Genomic DNA, 19,079 nt, shown 5'->3' with positions numbered 1-19,079 from the left:
CTGTTAGGTGTGTATTGCTAACTTTTATAAAAGACAGGGCACAACTGAGCTGCAAAAACAAATTAATGTTAAGAGCATTATTTTTTAGTCAATGTATATAGCAGAAAATACCAAAGCGATACAGGACATATGATTGCAGATGGAGGACAAGTAGTGAGTGAAGGAGTGCTGAAAAGAAGATAGAAGATGTGGGAAGAAGAAATGATGAGACCATAATCCATGATGCTGGGCCTCACAAATGCTATGACAAAAGATTGTGATCAGTGCCAGGTTACTGCTTGGTAGACCCAAATAAACTATCCCAGCATAGGAAAACAAATGTTAAAACATTATTGGTTATGGTTCATATTTGATAACATTTTTGTTTTGTAGAGAAATATGACCCCCAAGGTTCAGAAGAAAGTCTTGAATCCAAACTTAGTCCAGTGTGGCAAGGTTCATTGCGACAGGAAGAAGGGTAAGTGAATTTTTTTATGTGTAAATTATAAGGTTAGAAATATTTCTTAGGTCAATTTTTCTTATCACTAATCCTCTTTTTATTATTAGCTTAAATTTTAAAAGTTTTATTTGCACCAATCTTATAAAAACTACATAATATACCTTTCTTTTTTATTCTTTTTGGACAGCAACCACTGTGGGACAGCGTATTGAAAGGTTTTAGTTGATTATTTCAATCCCAGTAATTTGTCTGATTATTTGTTGTAAGATAGGAAAAGCAAAGTGGACATTGGCAAAAGGGGAGATAATTAATATCGTACGATATTATTATTGTTGCTGTTGTTGTTAAATACAAGATTCTATTTAACATTTTTCTTTATTTTTTGCAGTGAACAAATTACAGCGGTTTTGTGCTTACCTCTTGCATCTCAGAAAAAGTAAGCCTTTCGAATTTATTTTAGTTTTCATTCATGCTGGGATCATGTTTAGAGATTTTTCTATTTACATGTTAATTGAATCATCAACTTTTTGTATTATTGTACAGCTTGATTAATGATTATTCTCACAACTAATAGGAATGGGGCAACTTGTGTTACAGTTACAGAGGCAAGCCAGTCTTATGTGGAATTTAGGAAGTAGTGTTTCATAGACGCCCTAAATTCATTTGGTGTGTCTCGTTTTATAACCAGATTGTGGTAAAGAGAAAAATATGCCATTAAGACTACTCTCATTTCTATTTCCATAACTAAATTCTTCTTCCCTATTTTTAACACTGAGGTAATCATTAGAAAGTTGCAAATAATTTCTTCCTTAGACATCAGGGCAATTTTTGTTTTTTCCAAGACTGGAATATAGTCAAATCAATTGTAATACATTAGTGGTTGTATTTTATTAAATGATGGAAGGTTAAGTTGATCCTGGAAGGATTATAGCTCGGAGCAGGAATAGTTGAAACTAAACAGTATAAGAGTGTTTTTAGTTTGATATTCTATACACAGACTAACATTGCCAATACATTACATTAACATAAACAGCAATATTGATTTTTAATATTAACTAAAGGACATGGATTTTGTAGAAGAGATGTTAAACTCTAAAAAAATGTACTTTTCTTGTGTTGCATAACTGATCACCACTTAGATACCCAATGTCAGAAGGTATGCTATAAATTTCTAAGCATTCACTTATTTTATTCTGTTTATCTATATATATTGTATCTATATTGTTTTCACAGAAGCATGCAAGGAGCTCCAGATTGGACTTGTGTAATAGTTGGCTTTTCTTCGGGATACATTCGTATGTACACAGAGGTAAGACATAATTACTTAGTATTCAATGATTAGATAGCATGCAAGGAACTCCAGATTGGACTAGTGTAATAGTTAGCTTTTGTTCAGGATGCAGTTGTATGTATACAGAGGTAAGACATGATTACTTAGTATTCAATGATTAGATAGCTGACAAAGCTAGCGTTTGCAAGTAAAAGTATACATACAATATAAGTTGTACAATGCAGGGTTTTGTATGACATAGTGCACTTAGACGTCTGTAATCAGCAGAGATAGCATTATCTGGCAATCTAGAACTACCGTTCTCATTGTGGTTATATTTGTGCACATTGTCCTTATATTATATAGCATATCTGTGTACCCTTCAAAACAAGCAACCAACTACTAAGAAGCTGTAACATTGTGTGCAAGTTCAAAGTTACTTTTGCAAGTTGTATATACATTTGTGATCCCTCTCTATTTTTGGTATTGTCTTTTGGAATTATCAACTCCATTTTGAAACTAGCTGAGATACTTTCAATAACATCACGGTGCATTTCGTTTGCCTTAAGTCTCAATGCACAATAGTACTAATATCCTTGCTGCCACAATCCATATTAACCGTTTTGTTACCATATTTCATCTGAAATACATCTTTATTTCAGTGAAATTTGTAAATAATTAAGAATGTGGTAAAATAACTTGTCATTATTAAGCTGATTTTTGGAACATGAATCAGCATGAAATTTAAATGGGAAATTTTAATTTAGACCACTTTAAAATATGAAGGTTGTATCCTAGTAGCAGGGGTGGTCTCAGGTAGATTGGTATTGAAGGGCTAATTCCTAAATATGCTAATGTCTATCCAAGGCAGAGAATTAAATGTAAGCAATAATACAGATTTTGTTGTTTTGGGATGGTCATTTTTTTTTTGCTAATTGACCATATGTCCTATATACTTGATCTTCACTTCAACTTTATTATTATTCTTATTTTAGTGCTCTTTATCTTAAATCTTTCATCACACATTCTGTGACCGCTTTAGTATCTCTCCACTCCATGTGTCTCCTGTTCTGCTTCGTCCATTCTCTAAATGGACTAAACAGGAGGAGATACATGGAGTGGAGAGTCACTGAAGAGGTCACAGAATGTGTGACAAAGGATTTAAGAAGACCAAGTATATAGTGTATGTGGTTAATGGGGGCGGGGAACATGACCCTCCCCAAATCTAACAATATCTGTTTCAACATATACTTTCACATTAGCAAACTTGCAACACAAATACATAAACATAATAATACAGATATTTACCTTTTCTTTTTTTTCTTTTATATTCTCTTTTAAGGTTAATTTTTAAAAAAATTATATCTAATACTGTATTTTCTTTATAGAATGGAACATTATTGCTATCACAACTATTGCATGAGGAACCAGTTCAGAAGCTGAAATGCAAATCCTATGAAGCACCAAGATATCTTGGGATGGCTGAACAGGTAGAGTTGATATTGCATTTCATTTACTGGATTGAATTTGTATTTTGGTATGTATATGCATAATTATCTTTTCTATGAAATTTCGTTTGTGAAGCAAGTTCAGCTCTAATACCTAAATATACTTACTCATATCCTAAGTTTTTTTTGCCCAATTTCTACTTTGGGAGAAACTATCATGTGCTTCTGATTCAGTTGTCCCACTGTGTTGCACTTTGGGCAAGTGACTTCTGCTATAGCCTTGTGAGTGGATTTGGTAGAGAGAAAGTGAAAGAAGCTCATCATGTGTGTGTGTGTGCGTGCGTGTGTGCATGTTTATGTTTGTGTGTATTCTTGTCTGGAAATCACATGATAGTTGTCAATGAGTATCACCATCATACAAGTGATGTTGTTTGTTTCCAGTCCCTTGTGTAAAACAAGTCTGGCCATAGGAAAATACTACCTTGCTTAGAAACAGGTGAGGGGTGGAAAAGGAAGGACATCTAACCACAGAAAATCTGCCTCAACAAGTCCATCTGTCTTACCTATGCAAGCATGGAAAAGGGGATATTAAATGGCGATTAGTATTAAAATGGTCATCCAACTCTAGAAACCAGAATAAATCAAACTGGAATCTGGAGGACCTCTCCTGCTTGATAGCTTTGATCAAACCGTGCAACTCATACCAGCATGGAAATCAGATGTTTAAGGTTGATGATGATGATAGATGTATGTATATATAGTTAAAGATCGAAGCTCTATTTCTTGAAAAGGAAATATATTGAGATATGCATAATTACACATGATTTACATGACATCAGCATGATAGATTATATTTTGTCCTGTAAAAGTAGGGTTTATTTGAAGAATTTATATCACAAATATGACTCTGAAAAATAGTATCAGGCTCTCAAAATTCTTATTTTAATAAAGGAAAAGATGATAGAATAAACACATATTGCAAAGAAGATTTTGGGTAGATCATTAATGCTTATAAGTGAGCCAAAGTACTGTAACCCTATCTTACAGAAAACTCCACAGTATTCCACATCCAACCCCAAGTCTATGCAAAATAAAAAAATAAAGAATCAAATCAAGTCACCTTATTCTTAAAAATGCCTGAATCCCTCTTCATGGTATTTAAGTAACTGCAATTCTTGCCAAATTCTATGCTGCATATAACTACAATTCAAACAGTGTTATTGCTTGGAGTTGAAAACTGGAACTGAGCACTCCTCGGTTTGAGAAACAGAGTTTAACCTTGTTTTAGAAAGAATTTCTTGCTAAAACCTCTCTTAAGTTTTCTTGCTTTGATTTTCGGGCATAGTGGTACTTAATATCTCAAGTAGAGGTCAGAATTTCATGATTCTTATTTCTTATTATTTATTTGTTAATGACTTAATTAGAGAAACAGGACTTGGACTTAGAGAAACTAGAGTGACATTTTGGTGTCATCTGTACACACTAACTGTTTTATCAGGGTTTATTGATTCTGAGGGAGAGTGGAGTTATCACATGGTTGATATTGCATCAGTTTTGGGTATTGTTTGATATCTGTATTCCTTTAAACCCACTACAGTCAAATAAAGTTGAGTACAGGAAACCTTTAGGTGTGGATTTATAATCCTGGTTATTATAGATATATATTTTTAAATATCATCACATTTTTATAGAAATCATGCTTACACGATATACTTAAAGCAGAGAGGAGGAGTTGGGGAAAATTTATTGAAAATCTAAACTTCTTTTTAAGTGAAATTTTGTTCATATGTATTATTATTTTTCAGCATGAAGAATTAATGATTCTTTACAGGAAGGCTTTCCTTACAATAGATGGATTCAGCTTGTTTCAGTCTTTACGAGCCTGTCGAAACCAAGTGGCAAGGGGTAAGTGCCAACTATTATGTATTGTTCCATAGCTATTTTTTAATGTTTCTTCAATACATTAGGCCTTAATTCTTTGGAATAGTATGTAGTACTGAATGCAAACCTGACAAAATTATGTGACACATTGTGTGAGTGTATGTTAGTACACATTTGTATATAATGTATGTATATGCTGTATGTACCAGTATATAATGTGTCTGATGAACAAAACAACTTCAAAAATTTGCTCTCAACTTTTATTTTGTGTTATACAAAGACAATAAGTTTTATACTTGTCACTACAGTTATAAAAATATTTACTATAATTCATTAATTTCTTCACTGCTTTATTTCTGTTTATATCCCTGCTCATTTTTGGAAAGTGCATAAAACAAACAGACACAATAGATACACACACACACACACACACACACACACACACACACACACATGCACACACACATCACTATACATCTGTTGCTAATCTTATTATTATTAGCCATACTATCATATTTTTAACCTTACAACTTTAATCCTTTTGTATTTAAACCAGCCATATCAGGCTCAAGTATTCTACCTATTTTCTTTTCAAACTGGCCAGATCTAGCCTCTCACACCTACTCTGCAGTATTATTCTAAAAATAAACAATCACATCATCAAAATCTCAAAGCTAAACAATAATACATAATTTATTCAAAACAAGGTGAATAAATAAGCATAGCCTTTGACAGAGTAACTTGAATGCTAAACAGGGTTGCCGATTTAGCATATTTTATGCGAGATCTAGCATTTTTTTTTCAGCATTTAGCAGAAAATTTTTGAATCTAGCATTTAGCAGGGAAAATAACAGGTTTAAAATTTTATTTAGCATTTTTCTCTGATCATGACATTTCCACAATAGTTACTCTTTTTCCTTCTTTTTCCTCCTTTTCTACTTTTGTTAATGTATCTTACAGCCAAATTTTAGTATTATCAGCTAGTGTTGAATTTTTGTTTCACTTTCATGAAACATCAAATTAAAGTTTATCAAGTTATGAACTTTTCCAACCCCCTCTCTCCATTTGAATACGGAGTGGTGCTGGTGGGGCGAGAGGGGAAAAGGTAACTCACTGCACAATAATGTAAATATGTTCCAAAGAATGAAAGCTTGGAAATTTGTCCTAACAATGCTTTATTCTGTTGTGATGAGTTTTATCATGACAGATTGACTGATTTACGTTCAGTTTGACTGTTTTAAAATAGGCCTGTGTCATTTCATTCTTGTTTTGGATTATATATCTTGTGTAGAAGTACGGGGGTGGCAGGGTCTCCTCCTTTATATTTCAACTTACTTTTTTTTTTCAAGTATTGTAGTTATATTTGTGGTTTTACCAATAAATATTAAATGTAAGACTGGAAGCGAAATATGATGTTCCCAGGTTTATATCAGAACACAGTTTTAGGATTTCTGCATATTTTACTTTTCCATTTATAAGTTGGCCACCCTGCATCCTGAATTAGTATTCTTCACCTCAAGAATTTGTAAGCAGCAAACATAAGAATTGTTAACGGCGAATGAAAGAATTGTTAGTGGCAAACTGATAATTTGTGTTTTCAATTTTATATTTTTATTTATCATTCAATTTATTTTCTTGCTTTCCACTACATTATAATGAGCAGAGAAAAAACAAAGTTGTACCAGCAAAAATTCTGAAAGGAATGGCTTAAGATGCCAGCGTTTACTAAGTGGTTGTGTGAAGTACCTAGTGACCAATCTAAAGCACATTGCAGATATTGTAGATGTAATATGTTGGCAAAATACTCTCTTTCTAGTAAGCCACTGTAAAGCAAAGAAACATGACATCAACTCCACAACAAATGATTCCTCTTGCCAATTTTATTGAAACCAAAAATGATAAGACATCTATGCTTGAAGCAAATTTAGCAATGTTTATTTGTCGCCACTCATCATTTAATAGCTGTGATCACTTAATAGAGTTATGTAAGAATTATATGTCTGATAGTGATATTATAACCAAAGTGAAGTTGCATCATACAAAATGTGCAAATGTTGTGAGAAATGTTCTATCTCCATATTTTGATGGAAATTTGATTTCTGATATAGGAGATAGAAAATTTAGCCTGTTATCATATATTAGAGTGACACTCGCAAAAAAGTGGTACATATCTCAGTATGGTATCTTTAGAAACGTGTGATGCAAATGACATTGTAGATGCCTTAAAAATTGAATTAGCAAAAAAGAAATTAGATATAAAAATTTACTGGCTATAGGAACCGACAATGCTAGAGTAATGATAGGAGTCAACAATTGTGTTTTCCAGAAATGAAAAGAAGTTCCATCATTACTTCTATTTAGATGTGTATGTCATTCTTTACAGTTGGCGGTATCCTACACTTGTACTTAATACCTGCCCATAAATTCAGAATTTTTAGTATCCAAAACCTATAAATGGTTCTCACATTCTTCAGCAAGACAAAGTGCCTACAAACAACTTTACCTTGCTATCAATGATAAAGAGCCTTTGAAGATTGTGAATTCTTGTACAACTAGGTGGCTGTCAACAGAACCAGCTTCAAATAGAATTTTAAGCCAATGGTTTGAATTGCAAACTCACTTCCAAACTACAACTACAAAAGAAAAATGCTTTACAGCACAAATGTTACATGAAATGTTTTGATTCTAGGAATGAATTTTACCTTTTATTTTTGCATCCAATTTTAAAACATGTTCAGGAAGTGAATAAACTGTTTGAATCAAACACTGTCAACAAAACAAAATTACTTGAAGATCTTTCAAATCTGTTGCTAATATGATCAAATCTGTTGCTTGCCAACATGTAGAATTGATGCTCTTGATCCTCATGCTTCTATTGAAAAATTTCTGGATCCTAAACCAAATTTAGGCTACAGGTTTGAGAGAAAGATAGCAGAAATGATTATCAAGAAAACTGTAACAGCCACCAAAGAAAATAATATTCGCAAAAGAGCACAACAATTTTTACTCTGCCTTTATAAAGAGCTCAGGCACCGTTTGCCAGAAAATATTAATATACTGAGGAATATCAAATGTTTTCAGTAGAGAATATTTTGCAGCATTTCAAAGAGCCAATTTTACCTGTCTTAGAAGCAATGCATTTAAATGAAGAAAAAAATTGCTTCAATTGAAAATCAGTTAAATAGCATTCATTTAGTTAAATGGAAAAATGCGACCAATACTGAGGCATTCTGGCTGGAAGTCTTGGAATGTAAAGATGCTACTGGAGGAAATCCTTTTAGAGATGTTGCAAATTTTGCCATTAATCTATTGACATTGCCAAACTCAAATGCAGAGGTTGAACAGTTGTTCAGTAGTATGGGTGTAATCAAATCAAAATTGAAAAACAAAATGCATCTTCCTATGCTTAGACCAATACTGTCTATAAAATATGGCCTGAAAAGATATGGCAAATGTTGCAAAAACTTTGATATTCCAAAACACATAATTAACAAGATAGGGACCTTGAATGTATACAGAAGTCAAGACCTAGGCACTGCAGCTGAAAGTGATCAAATCAGTAAAATTCAAGAAATTATTTCTCAATGCTGAATATAATTAAAGAAAGTAAATAAAAATGGAAATAAAAATTAAGCTTTTTGATATAATTTGTCTTTAGCATTTTTGTTTTTTCTTACTTAGCATTTTTTTGGTATTTTTTCTACTGAAATTTAGCAAAAAATTGTGAGTTAAAGTTGGCAACACTTTGCTAAAGGGTTAAATATGAATATGTCTTCTTCAGCTGCTGCTAGTCATAGTGAGTCATTCCTGCAAGCTCCACCTTTAGCATACAAAAAATGGGCTTTCCAAGACCAAGACCAAATTTTTGACCAGTGCAGCAGAGGTAAATAAAAATGTATTTTTTTAAAGTTTTAATTGTATTTTACTGTTGCCTTTTCATTGGTAATGTAGATGGTTGAGGTAGTAAAAGGATAGATCTGATGTGTTACAGTATCCAATGATTGGCACTTCCTAATCTGTTTTCATCAAATTTTGCTGTTATAGTAAAACCCTGCATGATGCCTGCTGTTATTTTGTGTTTTTACTGTAAAATAGTTTTTCTTTGATGCTTATTAAGGAAAAAAAAAACACTTTTTGTATCAGGTTGTTAGAAAGGGAAAAGTATAGGGATAATATTTAGCAAACTTTGAAGCCAAAAGGTACAGTATGTTCTTTCTAAAGTATATGTATATGCATATGAATGAGGACAGTTGCATCAAGAAATGCCGATCTCTATTTGTAGCGGGAACCTGTGGAAGGGGTAGACCCAGCAAGATGTGGGACAAAGGGGTGAAGAAGAACTTACAAATCTTGGGACTCACAGAGAGATTGACAGGGGACTGAGAATCCTGGCAGTTTGCCATGCTTGAAAAGACATGCCAAACTAAGTAAAAGCATGATTGCCCTTGCGACCCTCTCCAGCTGAGCATCCCTAATCTTGCAGGCTCGTAAGTGCTATTGCTACATAAAGGGCACCTATACTGGTGCTGCGTACAAACATCCATAAAGTGGTTGGTGTTAGGAAGGGTATCCAGCTGTAGAGACCATCCAAAACCGACATGGGCCTGCACAGCCCTTCAGCTGGTCAGCTTCTATCAAACTGTCCACCCCATACCAGCATGGAAAACAGATGTTAAGTGGTGATGATAATGTCTTTGAGAATAACCTGAAGGATAGTAAAAATGGGCAATACATGAATGAAAAAAAATTGAGAATTGAAGATTATTTTGTGAGGTGAAAGAATTTTTATATTGTTTAGTGTGAGTCAAACAAAGGCAGTGTAGCTGATGGCATATAAAAAAGTTGATACAAATTGTGTGCATCTCAGTCTGTGTGCCACTAGTAAATTCAGCAAACCAGGGATCTTTACAGTAATAGAGGAAAAAGCAAAGGCTGAATAGTATGTCTGAAGAGAATAAATGGATTAACCATTTCTGAATAACCATTTCGCTATCTCTATCGAGTTTCTTTTTCTAATTTCTTTATCCAATATACCAAATTGTTCACTTTATGGATAATGACTGTTTTCTCTTCCCTTTCAATCTAAGAAAGTTCTTCCTGTGTTCTCCACAATGTACTTCCTCAAACATGATAAAACTTAAAATACTACACAGTAGAGTATATTCAAATCCTGTAGAAAACTACCATCTCCTACAAAATACACACGTTTCACATATTTGTTTAAACTGAAAGTTTCTTTTTTCTTGTGTTATCAGGTATATGCAGCCCTAGTGCTTTTAGTCAAATGACAATTGCATCAAATGTGAAAGGATTTTATTCTGCTGTTCGTCTCTCACCACCTGCTACATCTCTTTATATCACATCCGGAAGTTTTCCATGTGTTGGCTTTTTCTATGCTGAGGAAGTAAGATTCTTTTATGATATCTGATAACCTTTCTGTTCTATTTGTATTTTCTAATCCATTTGATTCTATCATTTTTTTTCTTCCATTTATAATATTTTCTATTTTGATTCATCTGGGGTTAGACATCATTATAAATTCTTAAAGTTCCCCACAACTCAGCTGTGAAATTGAATTGTTGCTAAAATTATTTTGTGAAGTATCCTCCATTTGAGCAAAATTCTTAACTGATCAAGTTGTAGCCAAGCAGCTTCCTCAGTTTCTTTAACTCATCAGCCAACAAGCTTTTGTATGACTGGTTGATGTAAAAGGTTTGATGGGTTGGAATATTCTAAGTTATCCAGAATCAGTCTACAGTTATTCACCAATGAGATGCATGGGAGAGCTTTTTGTGAAGTGTCTTGTCAAAGACCACAATGCACTTCTTGCAATCAAATGCATACTCAGTAGTGATAATACATGAAATTGTATTTCATGTTATTATAGTATACACAGGGTGTTATATAACATATCACTGCAGTGTATGTGTCAATATATATAATATATCTATAGCTGAAGGTCAGCTGGTTGCAAGTGCTTGCTGAATATTTTTTATTTCAGTGATTTCCTTCTCCTAAATGGATTATCTTCACTACAACTGGTGAGCACCATCTACCCTTGACTATATTGGGTGACTGTTGACCCTCATCAGTTCCTCCACCCTTTAATGGGTCTTGTTTTTCATCCTGTAGGATGTCCAAAATCACTTTCCTCAACAAGCAAGCTCAGTGAAGTTGCTGGTTTAGTTACCAAAGACCACACCATACAACTGGTTGTACTGGGTTACACGTTACCAGTAGCACAAGAGCAATCTGACATACACATTATATATATATATATATATAGTTTTAGGTCTGTTTCTGCTTGCATGGTTTGGACAAATATGTTCAGACATTATTTTACAACCAGGTGCCCTTTCATTCTCTAACTCTTACTTATTATTCAAGTAAGGAATCACTTACTCCTTATAGCTCAAAAGACAACAAGAGCCTAGGCATTTTTCTTTTTTGACAGGAGAAGCTCAAGAGACCACTAGTCATACTTTCATACAAAATATGTGTCTGTGTATGTATGCATGCATGCATACTAAACCCAAAACCACATGGTTGATGGCAAACTACTCAACCACACCGCCATGCTTACATTTATAATGCATGAAATTGTTTTATACTATCACAGTATACATATGGTGTTATACAACATTCCTTTGCAGTATATTACATTCTGTCATATATAAAATTGTATTCTGTGGTATTATTTTATATAAGTTTCTTTCCTAAGTATGATTTCTCAGTTTTATAAGGGTGATCAGCTGAGAGCTTATAACAGTCATTCATTACCTAAAAGAACTGTAACAATATATAAGTATTCGTCATCAGTGTTCTTATATTTGTGTTGCTACAGTACCTTATTCTTGGCAAGTTTTGCTATTATATCCCATCAGATTTTTAAGCGCTTATTTGTTTTACAAAAAGAAAAGAAATTTTCTGTTGCACATACATGCAGATACACACACAAATAAATTATAATCAAGCAAACAAACTACAGTACTTCTTATTTTCTAATCTTTCATTTATAGGGAAGCATGCAACCCATCCTCTCAGATGTTGCATATGCTGTTGCTCACAAATTGAAGTCTGCATTTGTATCTGCTGCCAGGTAGATATTCATTTACAGTAATGTTTTTGTTTTGTGTAGCTGAACATTTAATATTCCTTTTATTTGGAAAACTGCTTTCTTTCATCAATAATCCACTCGATGATTTATTTTGCACCACCTGTATAACTGTTCTTTACTTTTCTTTTTATATTATGACAATAATAGAAAGAGAGTAATAATATAACCAAATGACAGAACACTGGTTTAGATGTTTTAGGGCATCTGATTTCTCAATACAAAATCATTCTAGAGTAAAGTTTTCTTTTCTTTTGAAATGTTAAAATAGTTATTAATAATTCGGTTAAACGTGCACACATACTCTCTCTCTCTCTCCCTCTCTCTTGTACAATATATGTCTCAAGCTTACTCAAAAGAAATGACATTATTACTGTAACAGCATATACTCATCTGATCTCACAATTGCTACTTAGCCTCCTCTATAAAATCATTTTATCAACTTTTCCCATCTGTTTTTCAATCCAAGTATTGACTCTTAATTCGTCTGTTGCAGTAAACACTATTGTTTAATATCTATTAAACAATAGATTTAAATTGTATCACTTTAGAATGGATCTGATTCCTACCCAATGCTCTGAACATGACTTTGAACAGGTTCAATGAAATGCAGATGAACATTATATCCAACAGATTTCCTCTTAGCTTTCTGAGAACCTGGTCAGGGATCATACATATGTTAGCAGCATGGTAGGATTTCATGCAACCTATTTACCACCTGTATCTAACATTCACAACCACATCAATAGGCAATTTTGTCATGAGAAGCGAACTTACATCTTTGAAAAAAGTTGTATTGGCAGAGGACTTTCATTTCCTGGGAGATTCAACCTTGTGAAAGGTGAGGTAAAATAAAGCGTCACATATACCACAAAACGGAAATGGTTAAAAGATGTTTTATTCAGAGAATACTTGGGTACTGTTAAATTAGGGTCACATGGAGTCAGGATAGGACCCTTGTCAGAAATATGGCTATAACAGATGACTAATCTCCAGCTAAATATGCCAGTTTGGCATATGTTACTCTATTGCTGGCAACTACTATTTATAGTGGATGACTTTGATTGTCATACCCAATCACTTAAGCAAAGCTAATAGTTTCAAATAGATGTACAGAGCCTTTAGTATCAAATCAATGCCGCATAGAAAGTTTAATTGAATTGATATGTTGGAGACTATGCCTTCCTATTTGTTTTCACTTCCTAGTACTTTTCTTGCCTTCACCCTGCAACTCCAGGAAGGAGATATACATAAGCTAGATTGTATCTTTTCCATTCTGAATTACTGTGAAGCCATGTATGTACTTTTACCTGCTACTAACTTGTCTTCCTTATAAGTAAGATATATCATGTATTTTATTTGTTACATATGCTACTACAGTATTAAACAACCAAAAAAGATAGTTTAGATTCAGTTACATTTTTATTACATTTTCTTTTATTATTATATTCTTTTTATCACTTTCTACTTTTTAATTTTTGTTTCAATTTTCTATTTTACAGTGGTTTGCTCGGATTTGGTTCTGAGAGTAAAGAAAAAAGGAGACCTAAGATTGAACCAGCAACCACACTACCATTAAGGTAAGGCTAAGAACAAACATCTGCAATACTATTGTAATTGGATTAACTATTCTGTGCTCTTCTTGTTTTGATACTTTTTTCTTTTATTGGTTGGATGGTTGTTTTAATGTGGATATCTATGTGTTATTGTTGCTATTGAGTAGCTCTAGTCTACACATCTTGAACATATAAGGTAACAACAATTAGTTTGGAGTGATTCACATAACTGCCATCTTCTATGTGGTAATTCAACTTGCTGGAAGTAGCAGACAAATTCTTTAATTCACACCATGCTGTTTTTTTTTTTTTAAAAATGAAAGGACACATCAGCCAATGTAGTCCAAGAAATACAAAAAGACATGGCAATAATGACTGGAATGCTTTGAATCGAGATTAAATAACAATAACTGGATGTGTCATACTCTAATCTCTGTCAAGATTTCACTGCGTCCTGTTATGTTTTGATATGTCCAGAGATTTAGATTTGGGCCAGGGAAGTGAACTCAATTGGTTTATGCAATCTATGAATTATCTGATGACTAACATCAGCAATTCAACATGTTTGGCTATTGTGAAACAATTTTGATTTACACATGTTTGTATTTCATGTTTGTCTTTAAGTGGAGGGACAATAAACTTAGTTATGCTGTTTTAATAATCTAGTGTTTTATTAGTGCATTTAATTGTTTGTGCCAGTGATTGGATATGTCATTACATAGATTACATAATTTGGGAGAGGCCATAGCTAGTCCTAACTATGGTTGCCAAGTCTCTGGAAATTGTCTATCATAATAGAAAAACAATGATTGTAAAGTAGAATTAAATTAGCTTTTAAAATATTGATTTTTTTTACTATGGTAGCCACTCTTAATAATTTTGAATATAATGGGTTTTTTTTTCACTGAGACACATCAAATTTAGTTTGGAAAGGACTGAACTCCAGTATGTTATTGGTGCTTATTTTATCAGCTTGAGTGGAATGAAATATAAAAATGATCCTGGTATAATTTTGACCTCAAAACAGTAAAATGCCAGGTTAAATAAAGTAAAGTATTTATATTCTATTTTATTAATGTTTAATCTAGAAAAAACAACTTTTAGTAATGTCCAGATAAAACATCAGTTGTTCCACTAAAATGCTTGACAATAGAAATGAGCATTTAGCCATACTGTTGATCACAGTACACTTTTGACTAGGCAGTTAGATCAGATCTTTGGAAATTCTGCTTCAGATACCATATAGCAATGGATAGAGATCACTGGAGATATGTTGTAAATACTTAACCTAATGAAAATAATAGTATTTATAATTGTAATACTGAATCATTTTCCATTACTCCCCCCCCCCAACCTGATTTATCTGTTTTGTCTTTTTAGTCTCTTTATATTGTATTCAGTGACTTTTTATTTTACAGTCTTCATCATCATCGTTGCCAACATCTTTTCTACTTTGTGTTTTTTTTTTTTCTCTATTTTCTTCCATCTTCTTGAGTAATGCTACAATCTTTATTCTCCATTTCATTCTGGAGAAATATTTCATTTGCAGCTCCTATTGTTGAATTAACCTCTTCACACACCACTCCTGCTGGCAGTATCTAACAGATACAACATACAACTACATTTTTAACTGTTAAACAGAGTTAACATGGTAATCCAAGTTGCGTTTCATTTGCAGGTTTGGTTTGCCAGATAAAAGAAGAATTGGAGAAAGTATTGTATTGTCTCCTAACAACAAGTATGCTGCTACAACAGATAGCTATGGACGTGTGATACTTCTTGATGTACAACGAGGCATTGGTATTCGAATGTGGAAAGGTTAGTTCATAGAATCTTAAATGTAATAAAGTTTATATTCTTACTGTTCCATTCTATCTGTGTGAACGTCTCTCTCTCCCTCTATATCTATCTATCTATCTCCCCTACTCTTATACAGAATCTTATTTTTGTTTCCATTCTATGCTGCACAGCACTTCAGTCTGTCCTTGGCTGCTGCCAGTAGCATTTCAGGTTTCCTATAAAAGGTTGCTATCTCTTCATTCAACTCCTTCTCCATCACTGGAAAAAAGATACTGTGAATTGTCTCCTACAACCCTTCTCTCCGTGCATCATAGTCAATTCAGATAGCAAGAGAAAGATTTGATTCAAGTGCTTGACTGGTACTTTATTTGTTGACCCCAGAAGTATGAAAGAAAAAGTTGAACTCAGAAGAGTTTGAACACCAGAGTACAAAGCCAAAACAAACATTGAATGCTATTCTATCTAATGCTCTAACAACTGTTCCAATTCACTGCCTTGCATAAAGAATACAAAAAAAAAAGAATTTTTACAAAGGCATCAGGTTTCATATTTAAAGAGGCGATGTGACTTTATCAGATTTTAATTTCTAAATAGAAATATTTGATTTATGAAATCAGTGCATTTAGAGAGAAAAGCTTAATAGCTTGAGTGAAACAGTTCCAAGTGGTAACAATGGTGGCAGCTGTGTTAGTCAGCCAAACCTGTAATCAGACTGATTTCAACCATGAAAAATACAGATATAATGTGTCTTATTATTTCCACTAATCTTGTTGTCTTTTTGATAAAGTAAAACAATGTCTTCTCTAGAGTTTTAAAATGATGTCTAGCTCCTTTTTTTCTTTTTTTGGGGAGTGGGGGTGGGGGTGATATAATGATTAGTCAAGTCAGCTCAGAGGTTACTTCTTGCTGCTATCAGAATTGATTCTTTCTGATTTTATGCTTAATTCTTTCTTATCTTAATCTGAACTAAATTCCATACTGTTGAGTTTTGTACAATATTTCAGGTACTATAGCGACAACCCTGGTGACATGAAAGTAATAGAGAATATAAGCTTGTTAATAATTAACTGCTGTAAGGGTAATGGAATAGCAAAAATAGTAGAGCACACAACTAAATACTTTTCAGTATTTAGTTGTCATTTTCAGTTTGTTGCAAAAATTGTGGCCTTTAGTTAATAATGAGCTCTTGTTGTCAAGGAAGTGCTTATATTTGAGGATGTGGTTTGAAGTGAATATAGTGCAGGCATGGCGGTGTGATTAAAGACTTCATTTCCCAGCTATATGGTTTCAAATTCAGTCCCACTGCATGTCACCTTGGGCAAATGTCTTCACTCTTGCTAGTGAATTTGGTAGACAGAAACTGAACGAAGCTTGTCATATATGTGTGTGTATGTCTAGGTGTGCATCTGTGTTTGTGCACTCTATGACAATTGCTACAGACAGTGTTATTGTTGTCACTTCTCTTATCAACCACTTGTCCACTTTCTTTGTGCTTTCATAGACATGTGAAATAAGATATCCTTTATGTAAAAAAAACTGGTAAAACGGCGTCTCAATAATATATTCATCTAACTCATGTTAGCATGGAAAAATGAACATGGAATGAACAAACCAACCTTCAATGGCCTTTTTTTGCACTCCTACTTTATGTCAGAAAAAATAGTGTTGGAAGCTCATTTAGAATGTATAGTTATCCAGAGCAGTTCTTCATGAAAAAAATAAGAAGAAATAATGTCACAGAACACACACACAAACACACAAAATATATTTATATATACTTGTTGATTGTATGTGTGTATGTTTTTACTATGTGTATGTATATATGTATGTGTGTATACACATACATATGCTTAGGTAAAACCCAGAAGCACTCACACATGCACATGCACTCAATATTAGTTTCAAATCTTGGCACCAGGCCAACAATTTCAGGGGAGGGGATAAGTTGATTACATCAACCCCAATGCTCAACTGGTACTTATTTTACTGACCCCCAAGAGGATGAGAGGAAAAGTCAACCTCATTAGAATTTAAACTCAGAAGGCAAAGATGGATGAAATGCCACTAAGCATTTTGTCCAGCCTTGCTGCCTTATATGCACTCAGTATTAAGTTCTTAGTAGCTCCTATTCACTCATAAGTTAGACCATTGACTGATGCTACTTAGCTATTGTTGCTCCTGTAAATTACTAATAGTACTTCAGCCTTTGTCATGTTTACCTTCAATTATTTTTTACTCTAGTCCACTTTACCAAGTTTTATATGTTTTATACTGTTTGTAACAAATTTTTGACCCTGTTTCTCATTACAGAGGTTTAAAAACTACTGCCTGTATTGGCAGTAAATGGTTTCTCTCTCGATACAAAAGGTAGAATAAATGAGACATGTGTGAGCTGTGTGATGACAGTGAAAAAGGGCAGTGAATGAAAAACATCTGCATCAGTTAGAAAATGACAAGTTGAAAATCATCCATTATATATGCAATTATTAATTTATAAGTGTATTAGGAATAGCTTCAATTTTGAAGTATGCATAAAAAGCTTTGGTCAGTGTTTGTTGGAGAGATAATAATGCTATGTATCAGAGGAAATTGAGTGAGGAAGTCTAGTCAGTATTATTGAAGACTGAATGTGCAAGTCAAGATGAGAATGCAGGCTTTCCTATTAATGTCATCATAGAGAAATTCAGCTTGTATGGATTGTATCATAGTTAAAGCAGCACTTTGTACCATATTGGCAAGGTTAACAGTCAGAAAACAGTAAGAATCAACAAATTTGGTACAATGATAGTATTATATTGTTTACTTACTTTACTTTCATTTAGGCTACCGTGATGCTCAAGTTGGTTGGGTGCAAGTGAAAGAAGAGAAAAGCCAATGTACCAACCCTCAGAAAATGCAGCGACTTGCTCAGTTTCTTGTTATATATGCTCCAAGACGAGGTATCCTCGAGGTATGATGTATAAGTCATTATTTTCATCACCATCATAAGTTTGATACTCCATCCAATTTTCCACTGTATGGGTTGATTGAGTCTGCAATATAACAATTTTCAAGACTCTCATTCTTGAACCTTGATAAATTTCCCCTAGTCTTTTCCTTAGATCTTCAACACAAAAATACAGTTCACCTATCTGGTCAGGCCATCTTTGTAGATAGAATCTCTTCTTTCCTAACAAACTGAAATTAAACAGTATGATGGAGTATGTTGAATGTTTACAGACTAAGGTTGAATGAAGAATGTTCAGTTTGCTGTAGCTAACTCAACAAATCAGCAATAGTTATGAAAAAATATTTCTATTTTTATTTTTTATTTTATTTTTTCACAGGTGTGGACTGCTGTATATGGTCCAAGAGTTGCTGCATTCAATGTGTGTAAACGATGTCGCTTAATATGTCAAGGGTATGGTATGATGGGACTGAACAATGTCACAAGTCGAGATACTAAGACCAAAACATTCCAGATTGCTCTTGTTGATACAAATGGCTTCATTAAAACAATAGATGTGCCTTTTCATCTTGCTCTCAGGTAACTTGCATTTTCTTCTGTTAAAATTTATATAAATACACAGGC

At 33.4% G+C, this 19,079-nt stretch overlaps 1 protein-coding gene across 2 annotated transcripts in view; it reads left to right on the top strand.

The window, feature by feature from the left end:
• The window catches only part of LOC106879836 (rab3 GTPase-activating protein non-catalytic subunit), a 74,680-nt gene that overhangs the window by 7,666 nt on the left and 47,935 nt on the right, over nt 1-19,079 (top strand). For both annotated transcript variants that reach the window (XM_014929541.3, XM_014929540.3), the window contains exons 3-14: nt 373-457; nt 828-875; nt 1,673-1,748; nt 3,098-3,199; nt 4,963-5,062; nt 8,820-8,921; nt 10,294-10,442; nt 12,058-12,137; nt 13,655-13,732; nt 15,387-15,526; nt 18,331-18,458; nt 18,835-19,034. In XM_014929541.3, coding sequence (XP_014785027.1) covers nt 373-457; nt 828-875; nt 1,673-1,748; nt 3,098-3,199; nt 4,963-5,062; nt 8,820-8,921; nt 10,294-10,442; nt 12,058-12,137; nt 13,655-13,732; nt 15,387-15,526; nt 18,331-18,458; nt 18,835-19,034 — 1,288 coding nt within the window. The remainder of the gene's footprint in view (nt 1-372; nt 458-827; nt 876-1,672; nt 1,749-3,097; nt 3,200-4,962; nt 5,063-8,819; nt 8,922-10,293; nt 10,443-12,057; nt 12,138-13,654; nt 13,733-15,386; nt 15,527-18,330; nt 18,459-18,834; nt 19,035-19,079) is intronic.

Source organism: Octopus bimaculoides, chromosome 11 (assembly GCF_046866305.1).
Source record: "Octopus bimaculoides isolate indiv1 chromosome 11, ASM4686630v1, whole genome shotgun sequence".
NCBI lineage: Eukaryota > Metazoa > Mollusca > Cephalopoda > Octopoda > Octopodidae > Octopus > Octopus bimaculoides.
This window is presented reverse-complemented; position numbering and strand designations above follow the sequence as displayed.